The following is a 13,556-nucleotide window of genomic DNA, read 5'->3' as shown; positions in this document are numbered from 1 at the left end:
TGCTTATTTGTGGCTCAGTAGCATAAGGATAAAGTATTATGAGTAATAAGATGTTTCTTTTTCTGTTATTTAGGAACTGTATGCCAGGTACCCCACTAAATACTGGAGAAACAAAATCAAAAAAAAAAAGAAAAGAAAAAAGAAAGACAAGATCCTGTCCTCAAGAAACTTAAAATCAAATGAGGAGAGATAATACACCTAAGGAAACTTACAGGGGTTGGGAGTAAGGACTGGGAAGGGAAGGTACTTGGAATAAAAAATAGCCAGGGGGGAAATGAAGAGATGGGTGGTCTTAGAGTAGAAAAAACTGATATGAATTATTAATAAAATCAAACCCACAAAATTCTCTCCCAGCTCAACTCTTATATAAGAAAAGAAAAAAGTACCATAACATTTTAAACTACTGTTTTCTTTAATTCTGTATATTCCAAGCTATTTGCTTACTTCTTCCATTGCAACCTCCCTTCTGAAGGCAAATAATGAGATGTGAATCACATCATTTGTGACCAGTCTGAAAAAAATCAGGAATTAGAAGCAGTTTAAAGAAATAGAAAATTCTTTTAGAATATGTCTACCAGTAGCAGGCAAAAAAGAAAGAAAAGGGGGAGTTAAAACTTTGCTGTTCATTCATATTATCTCCAAAAGTGACACTAATCAATAGCTTCTGGACATTCCAGCTACAACTATCAGAGGTGGATTTTCCTCCTTCTAATAAGCAGACTTTGGCATTAGGAACCAAGTCCATAAAACCTAGACTCTAGTCTTTGAATGCTCATCACAAAATGCCTTTATGGGATTTTTTTGTTCCCTTCTCACTGCCATTATGATGATACTATATTTACTTCTCTCCAAAATGTAATCCCTGAATTTTGTTCTCAATCTCTTTGTATGAGTGTCCTCCTTCCAGAGCCTAGGTTTTTCCTCCTGTGTATGTATTTTGGATATAAGAGGATGGGTTGGACAGGAAACTCATACTGTTTCTGAATTATGATTTCTTGCTTTTTAAAAATTGCAAAATGGTTAATATGGAAATATATTTAATATAATTTTGCATGTATAATTAATATCACATTGCTTGCCTTCTTGATGCATGAGGGAGGGATTAGAGGAAGAAAGAGAATTTACAAGTTAAAAAATTTTTAAAGAATGTTAAAAACAAATAATTTTGGGGAAGAAAAAAATGTGAGCCATACAAAAACAGGGAATAGGCTAGATTTGGCGGGCAGATCATAGGGTTTTCTGTTTCGTTTTGTTTTTAAGGTAAAAAAATTCTTAACTCACTGGCAGATGGAAGTCTACTGACTTGAAACTTAGAGAAGTAGCTGAACTTGGCCAAAGTCATACAGTGATGTCAATCATTATGGGAGCAGCAGCAGCAGCAGCAGCAGCAGCAGCAGCAGCAGCAGCAGCAGAAGCAGAAGCAGAAGCAGAAGCAGAAGCAGAAGCAGAAGCAGAAGCAGAAGCAGTAGTAGTAGTAGTAGTAGTAGTAGTAGTAGTAGTAGTAGTAGTAGTAGTAGTAGTAGTAGTAGTAGTAACAACATTTAAACAGTACTTAAAATGTTCCAGACATTGTGTTAAGAACTTAACAATTATTCTCTCATTTGAACCAGGGCTTAATATAAATTGGAGTCATTCTGTTTGAGAATTCTCTCTTTTCTTTTTCAGTTTTGGCAATGTGGACAATGGGTGGATGTGGTGATTGATGATCGGCTCCCTGTGGAATCAATTAATAGAAAATACCTGTTTGTGCATCCTCGAAGAGGGAACAATGAATTTTGGCCATGTTTGCTTGAAAAGGCTTATGCCAAGTAAGCATATCCTGGAACTTCCTGCCTTCCTTTTCTCTTCACTTTCCTGAATGGTTGTATTTACCCAGCTACATCATTTGAAATATGGCAGATCTCATTAGTTCTTAGGCAAACCCGTTGTTTGTTGGACTTGCCTTTTGGGGAGGGGGAGAAAGAAAGGGAATTAGGGAGTTGAAATGTTCTGGCTCTGTACTGGCTCTGTATCAGCTGCAGAGTGGCCTTTGGCATCAGAGAGTATAAGCTTTCATTCCCAGTAGTTAAGGTAGTGACTTTTCCATGTTTACAATTCACTTATTATCCTATTTTATTCATAGTCACAGAGCTAATAAGTCTTAAGATCAGAACCTGAACCCAGTACTTCTTGTGTCCAGATCTAGCACTCTAACCAATGTCACATTACATAACATCTCAATGAGAAACTAGTCAGATATTTATTTATTAGAACCCCTATTCACTTTTGAACCTCTCAGCTGACTACTTTTAATCATTTGTTTGCTTCCTTATTCCTTATTCATTCATTCATCTATTCATTCAGTTATTTGTTCATTTATTTGCTTGTTTATTTAATGGTGGGGATCTCTCTTTCTCAAAGCTAGAAATATAGTGGCCACTCATGGCTCAACCCTGCTTTTAATGCAGCCAAAACTTTGAACTATTCTGTTTACAACTTAAACTAGGCAAACAGATGATTCACAAGCACTCTTAACTCATCTCCATACCTTTCTGGGGATCCCTAATATTGGACTTAGAGTGGACACCTGACTTTATTCCTCCTATATTTCATAATTCAAGTGATACATCAGTGTCAGTCTCCTTAATAGCAAGAACTACAGGTGAACATCACAATCCCAGCAACTGTGTGTTTGTTTTTAACTGTCCTTTGAACCAGCCTATGAGAAATGTCTAAGAATATTTTCAAGGAGATATGTCAAAATGAAATTTTATTGGAATTCGAGACCTATGTCCAGCTAATAACAATTGCTATTATTGAATCCAGTGATTAAGGAAGGTAATTCAATTCTGAGAGATTTATGGGAATCCCATATGTTCCATAAAAGGAATAGGAATTTGCCCAATGATTTAACCCCTTTTGACCATTGAGTTGATTGACTTAGAAAATGAATCCTTAATTCTGAAATGGAATGAGACAATGAGTCCCAGGATCTGAGATCCCAACCCTAAAAAAATTGCCCAAATATAGCTTGTCCCTGATTTCTTTTTCTAGAAGTAGAAATATTTTAAAAGCCAGGGAATGGACATCCAGAAACTGAGTTTGAGTCCTATCTCGTTTTTGTTTCAAGAATAAAAACCTTCAGCATAGTACTTAAGAATCATGACCAGGGGCAGCTAGATAACACAGTGAATAGAGCATCAGCCTTGAATTGAGGAGGACCTGAGTTCAAATTTGACTTCAGACATTTAATACTTCCTGCTGTGTGACCCTGGGCAAGTCATTTAACCCCAATTGCCTCAGCAAAAAATAATAATAATAATAATAATAAGTAAATAAATAAAATTTTTAAAAAGAACCATGACCAGCTTCCTATGCAGTCTCCATGTTGCAGAAATAGAAATAGGTCATTGAGACATTAAGAAGATTCAAAGACAATTGTAGTTAGAAGGAATTGATAGATCAATCATCAAGTATTTATTAAACACTTGCATGTGCTATCTACTGTGTTAAGTGCAGATAATATAAAGAAAGGCAAAAATGTAGTCTCTTCCCTCAAGGAGCTGATATTCTAAGGAAGGAAACTACAGAAAAACAAGTATAATACAAGCTACATTATGGAAATGGGAAAGAATCTGAGAGGAAAGGGGGGTGGGAAATTGCTAAAGATTTTGGCAGAAAGATAATGATTTCTGTTTTGGACGTAATGAGTTTGAAAAGTTTAATAATATCCAGTTCAAGATGTCCACAAGGCAAGTGATTATAGACAACTGTAGATCAGGAAATATAAATCAATGAAGAAAAAGATATAGAGAGAGACATGGAGACAGAGATGGAGACACAGAGAGAGACAGAGTCAGAGAAACCAAGACAGAGATAGAGACAGAGACAGAGAGACAGAGTCAGAGAAACAGAGACAGAGACAGAGAGACAGAGTCAGAGAGACAGAGAGAGACAGAGAGAGACAGAGAGAGAGAGAGAGAGAGAGAGAGAGAGAGAGAGAGAGAGAGAGAGAGAAATACCTATCATTTTCTATCAAATTCAAATTGTCCAAAACAGAACTCATGATAGTTTCCTCTCTCCTTCTCTATACATCCCTTGGAGTGGAATGTCATCTTTTTCTAGTCACTTATGCCCACAACTTTGGAATAATCTTTTTTGTTTCTATAAGCATACTCCATCATTTGCCAAATCTTGTTAATTTAACCTGCCCAACATCTCACAACCATCTCCTTTCCTGTACTCATCTAGCTTCCTATCCTCATCCAGACTTATTGCCTGGATCATTGAAATATCTCTCCTTTCCAATCTGACTTCCATACAAATTGCCAATATGATATCTCTAAAACAGATATCCAATGATATTAATCCCCTACTCAAAAAAAAACCTGCTATGGTTCCCTATTGTTTCTAGGTAAATGCATATCCTAGTATGTATAATCCTCCATGATTTGGTTCTCATCTACTTTGCCACTGTTACTTCTTATTATTCCCTTTTCATGTATTCTACTTTCTAGCCCAAATGACTTTCTGATTGTACAGGTCACACTCTCTGCTACTTCTGTGCCTTTGTAGATAGTGGTACCCCTATGTCTGGAACATGCTTCTTTCTCACCTCCTTGATATACATACAGACATATATATATATATATATACACACATATATATATATATATATATATATATATATATATATATACACATATATATATTTACCTTCCTTGAAAGCATAGCTCCTAGAGAAGACCTTTCCCAATTCCCTATATTCTAGTTGGCAAAAATATTCCTTCCATTTTGAAATTACTTGTGTGTATTCTTATCTGTGTTCATATCTCCTAATAGAATATAACTTTATTGTTGCACATGACAAATATTTGCTAAATATTTGTTAATTTGAATTACATTTAAATACTTTATCTCCATGGCTTAAGAATTTGTGAGCCTTGTTTAATATATGGGACGGGGCAGTGGATAGAGCACCAGCCCTGAATTCAGGAGGACCCGAGTTCAAATCTGGTCTCAGACACTTAACACTTCCTAGCTGTGTGACCCTGGGCAAGTCACTTAACCCCAGCCTCAGGGGAAAAAAATATATGAGAAAAGTATTTACTTGGAGAATATTTTGTTTGGGCTCAGACTTGTTATTTCATTGTTATAGGAAAAAATAAGAAAACCTCTTCCCTGCCAATATAGATCAATATTTTCTCTTCAAATTATAGTCTTATTCAAGATGTCCAAAAGACAATTGGTGATAAAGGTTGACTTGAAATTAAGTGACTTGCCCAGGGTGATGTATATATTAAGTGTCAGGTTGAAATAGAGCCTTTTCTTTCTGATTCTGAGACCAGCTTTCTATTCACTATGCCATGCTTCTTCTTAAAGGGACAATGCTAATAAGAGTCAATTAATTAAGTTTATTTCTGAACTCTGAGTATCTCATGAGGCCAATTCCAATTTCTCATTCACAGGCTTCACGGCTCCTACTCCCAATTGCATTATGGCTACACAATTGATTCATTGGTGGAATTGACAGGATGGGTGGTCACAAAAATCAATCTTAAAGAAGTCCATCCCAATCTGTTCAGGAATTTGAAAGTTGCTGAACAATCTGGCTCACTAATAACATGTGGGATTGCAGATGTAAGTACCACTTAGGGCTCTGCTGAGTTGATCAACTGTATTCTAAATCTGATTGTCCTGTCTTGCTTAAGTCAAAGTACTAGACTGTGTGAGAGGCTTTATTTCCCCCTTAAACCTTCACAATATGACATAATATTGTCAATAGTCATCTGACTCTAAAATGAGAGCATTGAGTTCAAACTTGACCTCTGCCATTTACTATATTAACCACTCTGGACGTCTTTTCTCATCTATAAAATGGGAGAGTTGGCTTAGATGGCCTTGGAGCCCCTTTCCATCTCTAGATCTTACTCTATTAACCCAAGGCAATCTCAGATCCAGTCCAAAAAATTATTATGACAGACTCAAAACTTGAATTTTAGCTCTAGTTGCTTGCCCCTCCAATCATTGCCACACAGTACTGGCAGTTAATCTTTTAATGCATAGTGTTTTTTTATTATTATATCACTTTCTGATGAAAATCCATTCAAGACTACCTTTAGAATAAAGTAAAAGATTTTACCTTGACATTCAAAGTCTTTTTTCTCTGACCACACACTACATTTGGAGTCTTAACTCCCACTCCTTCTCTTAATGCCCCTTAAGTTCCAGTTAAACTGGACTACCCTCAGTGGGTTCCCCTGGAGTGCAGAGATTGGATGTACAATTTTCAGTACCAAGCACAGTTTTATCAGTTCCCCAGAGACCAGAATCTAGGAATGCAGCTTTTGCTAATCCAACTCAACAAGACTCTTGTGGATAAAGTAGAATGTCAGTTTATTCATTTATAGTGATATAAGAACTAATACCTATTGTCTACAAAAGACATCTAATCTTAGTAAATACGGCTACACTGGCAACAAAATTATGAAATGAAATAGTGCTTTATGAGAATAGTATTAGAGCAAAGAGACATAGATGTTCTTCAGGAAGAACTGCAATCAAGCTAGAATAACTGAATGAATTGTTCTTATCTACTCTAGAAATACCTTTGTATAAGGAATCAGTTTGGATTGTCCAAAATTAGAAAAACAATTTCTTAAGACTAGTGGTTCTCAAACTTTTTGGTCTGAGGATCCCTTAAAAATTATTGAGGATCCTCCTAAAGAGTTCTTATTTATGTGGTTTAAGTATAACAATATTTACCATATTGAAATTTTAAACGCTTTAGTATTATTATGAAAATAATTTTGCTTTCACAGACCCTCTGAAAAAGTTTTAGGAACCCCGAAGGGCCCCCAAAGTACACTTTGAGAATGGCTGCTCTGGACAGTGCTTGATATACAGTGATTCAATGAGGGAATGGGGGATACTTAATTTGAAGAAGGGAAAGCTTAGTAAGAACAACAGAGTTATCTTCAAGTACTTAAAGACCTCTCTAACAGAAGAAGGATTAATTATTATCTGATTAATCCAAAAGCACATAACCAGAAGCAGTGAGTGAAACTTGCAAAGATATAAATTTAGGCTTAATGTCAGGGAAAACTTCCTAAAAACTAGAGGGTAATGGGCTACCTTAAAAGATGTTTCTCCTTGTTGGAAGTCCATTTATTTGGGTGTGATGAAGTGTTTTTTTGTTTTTGTTTTTTGTTGTTGTTGTTGTTGTTGTTGTTGTTGTTTCCAGTATGGGTTGGATTAGATTCCCCTGAAGTGTCTCTTGGCTGTGAAATTCTATCTTGTCATTATTTGAACATGTCCCATACTTGTCCAAATCTTCACTTTTACTTGCATCATATCATATTTCTATAAAGTCTTCCCTCTTCTTCCCTCCTCTACCTTTCATTTGGCCAGAGTTATTTCTTCCTATTCTAGATTAACATAGAACTTAATTATACATTATATTGTACAATGTTTATTGATACTAGATATGGTGATACGTGCTTATAATCCCTTCTATCATAAAGGCTGAAGATGCTAGATCTCTTAAACTGAGGTGTTCTGAGCTACAGTGACTAAGTCTATCAGGTTACTTAAGAAGGGGGCAAACCGGTCCAGGTCAGAAATGGATCAGGTTGAGCTCTTACATAGATTAGTAATGGGATTCAACCTCTGATTTGTCACTGCACTTCCAGCCTGGGAAGATAGGGATACTCAATCATCATTATCATCATTTTTGTATACTTGTTTTTAAATTTTCTGATTAATTTTTTTAAAAATCTCCTTGAGCATAAGGATTGAGTCTCACTTCTGCTGATATTCCCATGATAGTTAGCAGAGTGGTTACATAAGAGGCACATAATATCTATTTTTCTGTCCCAATGTTGAATGAAAAGATATGGTGTATTTGAAAGCTTACATGAAAACAAGCATCTAGTTTATTATTCAGGTGAGATTGTATAGTAAAAGAGGTCCCAGGAACATGCGATGTTCTTTTTAGTTCTGTTGCTAATCAATGCAAATCACCCTGCCTGCAAAGATACAAATGCTTATATGTTGCCTTGTTTGTGATACTGTATAACAAATCAATTCTGAGACTAAATCTTTTGTCTTACTCTTTTTTTTCTCTTGAAGCCTTCAAACATGGTAGAGAAATTCGGACTAGTGAATAATCATGCCTACACAGTGACGGGAAGTGCAAAGGTAAGAGAGCCTTCTCTTCTCCTTTTGGTAGCTGGAGGAACTTGGATTTGGGGTGGGGTGAGGACCTCACAACTTCCACTAGCATAAAGTTTCAGTAAAAAGTTTATTATAAGATTCTGGTGTGAACAAGGATTCAATTTCTTAATATTCCTGATATCCAGGGTCTCTTATACTTGTCAAGCAATTAACAATTAATCAACAAGCACTTCTTACTCTGAGCTCTGGACATGCAAAGACAAAAGTGAAAGACCACTTGCCTTAAAGAAGCTTCCATTCTAATGGAGAAGATGTTACACACTATAGGCAACACGTTAAAAAAAACAACCCTAAAATCAAATGATTTCTGGGGGCTGGTTGGTGTGGGGAGAATGGACAGACAACTGATTTGAGAAGTGGCATTTGAACTGAACTTTGAAGGAAGTTAAGGATTCTATCAGAGTTGCCTTAAGAAGCCTACCCATCAAATTGGAAAAAAATCAGATGCATGCAGTATATTCATTTTGTCATCTTGTCTATCAACATTATGCCCAACTGGAAGATGCTACTGTCTCCTGGAGGACAGAACAAAGCCAATGGTCAAAAACTTTCTCACAGTATCTTGAGACAGGCATTACAATTAAACCCATTAGCCAAAAATCACACATTATCACGATGTCCCCTCTATAGGGAGCTAGTCTTTGTGGGTGAACAAAAACGTAGATTGTCTGGAAAGGAAAGGAGGTTAAAAACTATTTACTTTTCTTAGGGGCAAAGGGAGATATTACCTTTAAAATGCAAGTGAAATATCCCTTCCCAAAATATAGAGCAGCCCAAAAATTTAGGAGTACTACAGAGACTTACAAACTACCAAATGCTTGGAAGAGAGAGATAAGAATACAGTCAACACAACAAAAATAGGTATCTGTGGGTGATTCACTTAGTATGCAGAAAACCAGAGCTTAGTAAAACTTCAGTGTTGGAAATCTTAAAAATCATCTGGATCCATCTCTTCATGATGAGAAAACTAAGATTCAAGAGTTCCCAAGATTTTACAGCTAATTAGTAACAGGCAGATCTTTCTAGTCAGAAAGCAGATTTTTTAGAATTCAATTAATAAATTTTTATTAAGTGCCTATTATGTGCCAAGACCGCAAGGTGGTACTATGAATAGAGTGCTAGACCTAGATTCAGGAAAGTTCATCTTCCTGAGTTCAAATCAAGCTTCAGACACTAGATATGTGATCCTGGGCAAGTCACAATTCCATTTGCCTCAGTTCCTCATCTGTAGAATGAGCTGGAAAAATGGCAAACCATTCTATTATCTTTGCCAAGAAAACCTCAAATGAGGTCATGAGGAGTTGAACTAAAATGACTGAAAAATAACAATAACTAATATGTGCCAAGTACTGGACTAAGTGCTGGAGATACAAAAGGAGGCAATAGTTAGTTCCTTCCTTCAAGGAACTTGAAGCCTAATGAGTTATTCTATTATATCACATAACCTCTTACTAAGTTCTCTACCTCATAAACTTACTTTTCCAATATACTGGAATGGTAATAATAAGTAAATAAATAGATAGATAGATAGATAGATAGATAGATGAATAAATGAGTGAGTAAATAAACAAATAAATAGATAGATAAAAAATTAAAATAAATAAACCATTTTCTTAGACCTGAGAAAGTTTCCTGATTGCCAGGGGCATTAAAATGAGGTACACAATAAAGGCTTTAGAATCATAGAGGCCTAAGAAATTCCATTTCTGACCTATTACTTCTGGGTCTTTGGGCAAATCATTTCAATTTGGGGGCTTTCAGTTACTTCATGGTAAAAATGACAGAATTGAACCATTTGTCCTCTGAAGTCCATTTTGTCTCTAACTCTAAGCTCTGAGGATATTCATGAGATCAAGATATCTGCAAGTCAAATGAACCTGGTATACAAAGTTTTATTCTAACAAACTGAGAAAAAAAAGTAATTTCATTATTTTTATTTTGACAAAGTGATCCATAAGATAGAAAGAATAAATTACTAGAATCCCTGCCTTTCTTATTAGGGTATAAGTTTGATCAAGAAGTGCTGGGCAAAGCAGAGCCATGACCATACACAGCATTTACAGTCAATGTTCTATTTAGAGACCCCTAGAGTTGAATTGAAAACCTTTGCAATTTATAATCATTTATGAGGTTCCTTAGTATAAAAGTCATATATATATATATATATATATATATATATATATATATATATATATATATATATATATATATATATATATACATGTATATATATATATATATATATATATATATATATATATATATGGCTAGACATCTTAAACCCTTTATTAACAAGTTCTGTGTAGCACAAATGCATTGTTGGTGAAATTGAGAAATGATCCAAGCATTCTGGAGAGCAATTTGGAACTATGCCTAAAGAGCCATCAAAATATGCTTTCTCTCTGATCCACCAGTGTCTCTACTATGCTTATATCCAAAAGACATCATAAAACAGAAAAAGATGCACAAGTGCAAAAATGTTTATAGCAGTCTTTTTTGTAGTGGCAAAGAACTGGAAAATGAATGGATACTCATTAGTTGGAAAATGGTTGAATATTATAGTATATGAATATAATAAAATATTATTATTCTATAAGAAATAATAAGGAAGCTATTTTCAGAAAAGTCTGGAAAGACTTGCATAGACCGATGCTGACAAGCAGAATCATGGGGACACTGTACACTGTAACAATAAGATGATACGATGATCAACTGTGGTAGACTTGGCTCTTTTTAATGATACAATGATTCAAGGCAATTCCAATAGACATGATGGAAAATGACATTTGTATTCAGAAAGAGAACTATGGAGACTGAATGTGCATCAAAGCATAGTATTTTCATCTTTGTTGTTGTTGTTGTTTATTCTCTTGGTTTTTTTCTTTCTCATGGTTTTTTTCCCTTTTGAGCTGCTTTTTCTTGCACAATATGACAAATATAGAAATGTTTAAAAGGACTGCACATATTTAACTTATATCAGATTGCTTGCTATCTTGGTAAGAAAGGAAAGCAGAAAAAATTGGAACACATTTTACAAAAATTGAATGTCAAAAACTATCTTTTACATGTATTTGGAAAAATAAAATATTATTTTAAAAAAAGAAGTCCTGTCTAGGAATGATAAGTTTGCCCTTGGTTTACAGAGATGATAATACTGACAAAGTATTATTACTGACAAGAAATAACACAGAATTTTGAATCAGAGCTTCTGAGTTCACCAACCTTTATATACTTGATCAATTAATTTCTCCACTGTGGATCGCAATTTCATCCTCTGTAAAATTAGTGCATTAGATGAAACAACTTCTGAGGTTTCTTTCAGTTCTGAATCTATAATTCTCTGACCCACCGTGAGTAGTTTCTCTAGCTACGACAATATCTTGCTGTAAGCTATATCTGCTACAGCACCTGCCTTCCTTTTGAGATCATCTGATCTTATTCTTTCACTTTGTGGATGAAGAAAATTTGGATAAAATAAATTATTTTCTCTAGTTATTTATTGAAAGACATGCAGTCTTAGGAAAGAGTTCACTTACATGTTTCAAGATGTACTTACGTTCTGGATTGCTTCAGTGAAGTGACAAATGACAGGTTTTAACTATTTGAACTAATTATCCATAAACTTTGGGTAATAATACAACTTTCCCTGCCAAAGAATACCACAACAGAAAGTTTAACAAAAGTTTAACAACTTTCATGAGCTCCAGAACAAGTTACCCAGAGAAGTCGATGCCCTAACTCCGGAATAGGTCTAATAATTTGAAGGAAAAAAAAAAAGTCCTAACTAGTAACTTTGAGGATTATGCTTGCTCACAAATGTTGTTGAGTCTGTTTATTCTCCAGTCTTTCTTACCCACCTCCAATCCTTAGATACACAGGTAGCATGATAAATGAAATTGTCTTTCTTTATTACTCACCAAACATAGAAAATCACTCACTTGGAGCAAACAGGTGAGTAATTGGATTGTTCTTTTGGCCTTGTTTTCAAACTATTTCTGAATCATTGGTCTTTTTTCCTCCCAGTGCCCATGCAATTCTTTAGTAGTAAATTTCTGAGGAAATCTAGTGAAGTCTTACACTAGAATATGATTTCTTTCTTTCTTCTTTGAAAAAAATAATTTAAATTACAAATGATATCAACAAAAGAAATTCAATAAATAGACAAAAATTTGAAAGATGATGCACAATATCATAAGCTCTAAATTTATTTTAAGAACTGTATTAACTTTATAGAAATCTTTATATTTATTATATTATATAATACAACAAATGTAAAGGTAGATGACAAAAACACCAACTACAATAATTTTATTCAGAAATTAAGCCAATGTAAAAATAATTTCTACAAGGAGATCCAAAAAGGCCAGAAAGGGCTTTGGTCATAAAACATTTGATAAAACAAATGAGATAATATCTATAAAGTGCAAGGCACATAGTAGGCACTTAATAAATGCTTGTTACATCTTCCCTGCTCCTTCACTTATCCAGTGGAGGGAGAGGGCTGCCAAAGACAATGCTGTGTTAGAATATTAATTTGTCTACAAAGTCTTATGAAATACAATGACATAATTCTAAACAGTATTGTGTCATAATGCAGAGAGATTCAGTGGCAAGTAAAATTAGTCTAAATATAGTAAAACTATTAGCACTACTATCACAGCTCCCATTCTCACTGGCAAGTCAATCTGGTCACTAGAGGTTGACTCATTCATTTAATTTCTTTTACAAATTGATTGAATAGGGGTGTTTTCACCTGATAAAGGCATCAGAGTTAGTCATTTTAAGCAGGGCATAAGTGGAGATAGGTAGGTGATTGATTAATTCAGTGACCCTCACCTTTACATAAAGAAAACTTTTTTTAAAAAATCCATATTAAACTAAGTCATCCCAAAGGCATTCAGGAATGAAATTGAGAAGATTACTCGCAAAAGAAAAAAGGGGTAAATTTGCAAAACTTACTATACCACATTTTTCTCTATCAAAGATAATGGAACATTGCACTTGGACCTGACATCAAAGACCTGGAAGAACTCTGGGGAAATATGGGAAAATGATTCAAGGATATGAAGTTTGAGGTGGGGACAACATAGGAAAGTGATTGCTCCACTTTCAGAGAGTCTCTCCATCATTCTGCTGACCAGAGAGAAAACAAAAATAATTGGGACACAGGTCTCTGACAGAATACCACCAATGATCCCCAGATAGTGAAACAGGTACTTCTCAGGCAGTGGATGTCAGGACCTGCCATACTAATGGTCTATTACTTTTTCCTAGGCTAATTGGAGACAAAATTATAAAACAAGCAAGTGACCTCCCAAAATCTCCATATTCCATATCCATCT

The 13,556-nt window shown here is 34.9% G+C and overlaps 1 protein-coding gene across 1 annotated transcript in view; it reads left to right on the top strand.

Annotated features, from left to right (window-relative positions):
- Positions 1-13,556, top strand: part of LOC141555340 (calpain-13-like) — a 97,808-nt gene that overhangs the window by 58,260 nt on the left and 25,992 nt on the right. Inside the window, exons 5-7 of the mRNA XM_074288124.1 lie at positions 1,666-1,808; positions 5,448-5,619; positions 8,110-8,178. Coding sequence (XP_074144225.1) covers positions 1,666-1,808; positions 5,448-5,619; positions 8,110-8,178 — 384 coding nt within the window. The remainder of the gene's footprint in view (positions 1-1,665; positions 1,809-5,447; positions 5,620-8,109; positions 8,179-13,556) is intronic.

Source organism: Sminthopsis crassicaudata, chromosome 2, assembly GCF_048593235.1.
Source record: "Sminthopsis crassicaudata isolate SCR6 chromosome 2, ASM4859323v1, whole genome shotgun sequence".
In the NCBI taxonomy this organism is placed as follows: domain Eukaryota; kingdom Metazoa; phylum Chordata; class Mammalia; order Dasyuromorphia; family Dasyuridae; genus Sminthopsis; species Sminthopsis crassicaudata.
Note: the sequence above shows the minus strand (reverse complement) of the source record. Positions and strands in the feature narration are given on the sequence as shown.